The sequence below is a fragment of the Numida meleagris genome, chromosome 10 (genome assembly GCF_002078875.1).
Source record: "Numida meleagris isolate 19003 breed g44 Domestic line chromosome 10, NumMel1.0, whole genome shotgun sequence".
Taxonomy (NCBI): domain Eukaryota; kingdom Metazoa; phylum Chordata; class Aves; order Galliformes; family Numididae; genus Numida; species Numida meleagris.
This window is the reverse complement of record NC_034418.1, coordinates 4,019,086-4,020,674: the sequence shown is the minus strand read 5'-3', so window position 1 is coordinate 4,020,674 and position 1,589 is coordinate 4,019,086. Positions and strand designations below refer to the sequence as shown.

The 1,589-nt window shown below is 68.4% G+C and overlaps 1 protein-coding gene across 1 annotated transcript; it reads right to left on the bottom strand.

Annotated features, from left to right (window-relative positions):
- On the bottom strand, positions 2 to 1,062 carry IRX3 (iroquois homeobox 3; the record flags this gene model as incomplete). Its single annotated transcript, XM_021408886.1, has 2 exons — positions 841 to 1,062; positions 2 to 598 (listed from the first exon to the last, which is right to left on the bottom strand). Coding segments are annotated over exons 1-2 (819 nt in total), but the record flags the coding sequence as incomplete, so codon positions are not given.

Below are 1,589 nucleotides of genomic sequence, written 5' to 3'. Positions count from 1 at the left end.
GGTGGTGGCGGAGGCGGAGCGGCTCCGCGGCGGCGGCGGCGGCGGCCGGGCCGAGGTAGCGCTCCTCGGAGCCGGGCAGGTCCTCGAAGCCCTCGGAGCCCTCCGAGTCCGTCTTGGAGTCGGAGTGCAGCAGGTCCGCGTCCTGCAGCTCGTCCTCCAGCTCGTCCTTGGCGCTCTCGATGTTCTCGGTGTCGATGTTCTCCAGGTCGATCTCCTCCTCGTCCTCCCTCTTGTCCTCTTCCCCCTCGTGGTCGCTGCCGTAGGAGTTGCCCTCCTCGTCCGTCCTGCTGCGGGGGGCCCAGGTCATCTTGTTCTCCTTCTTGAGCCGCCGCCGCGCGTTGGCGAACCAGGTGGAAACCTGGGTGAGGGTCATCTTGGTGATGATGGCCAGCATGATCTTCTCGCCCTTGGTGGGGTACGGGTTCTTGCGGTGCTCGTTGAGCCAGGCCTTGAGCGTGCTGGTGCTCTCGCGGGTGGCGTTCTTGGGCCGCGACGGGTCCCCGAACTGGTACTGCCCGTAGGGGTAGAACGCGGGGTGGTGGTGCGGGAAGGCGGCGTGCTGCACCCCGGGGCTCTCCTTCAGCTCGTACTGCGCGCCCTGCAGCGAGAGGGAAGGGGCGGCGGGCTGAGGCGGCGCGGGGCCCGAGCGGCCCCGAATCGGCCCGACCCGCTCCTTCGCACCGCCGCCGCGGAACCTCCGGGCGCACCGCTCGGCACGGGCGCGCCGGGGCCCCGCGCCGCGCTCCGCTTTCGCACCGTCCAACCGCGCCGGGCCGGGCCCGGGGAACAAAGCACCCCGCTCCCGGCACCCCCCCGCCCCGGCCCCGGGGGGGCTCTTACCAGCTGCGGGAAGATGGGCAGTTCGGCGGCGTAGGGCAGGAAGGCTCCGTAGCCCTGAGCGGCGGCGGCGGCGGCGTAGGGCGCGCCGTACATGGAGGAGAGCACGTTGGAGAGGGTCCCGGACGGGGCCAGCTCCGCGCCGCCCCGGGAGCCGCCGCTGCCCGGGCGCTCGGCGGGGTACAGCGGCCTGATGTACTGGTAGCCCAGCTGCGGGAACGACATGGTGCGGGGGGGGTGGGGGGAGGGTAGGGAGGGGGGGGGAGAAGGGAAGAAGGGAGAGAAAGGGCAGCGAGCGGCGGGGCTGGCCGCGGGGCCGCCGGCACAGCTCAGCGCTCAGCGCCCGCCGCCGGCTCCGGGCCGCATCGGGAGCGGAGCTCGGAGGCCGCGGCTCCCGCCTGGTTGCGGCCGCGCTGCGCGCCGCGCGCTGCTTTCTTCTCGCACTTTTCCTATTGATCTGAGTGGACCCAGGTCAGGTCCTAACAGATTGCCTGAGATTATTGGGACTCCGGGCTCTGATTGACATTTCTAGTCTCCCGCAAGCCCCTCCTATTTCTTTTAAGTCTCTCTCTCTCTCCCTCTGCCTCTCTCTCTCTCTCTCTGCCCGGAGCTGCTCTCGCCGGGTTTGTCACCAGCTCCTTCTTTCTTTTTTTTTTTTGTTTACTGACGTCGCGGTCTTTTATTTGAGTTGCTTTCCAATCTCGTTTTAGCAATCGCCAATCAGTTGTGTGTTTTACAGAGGTTTAACCCTG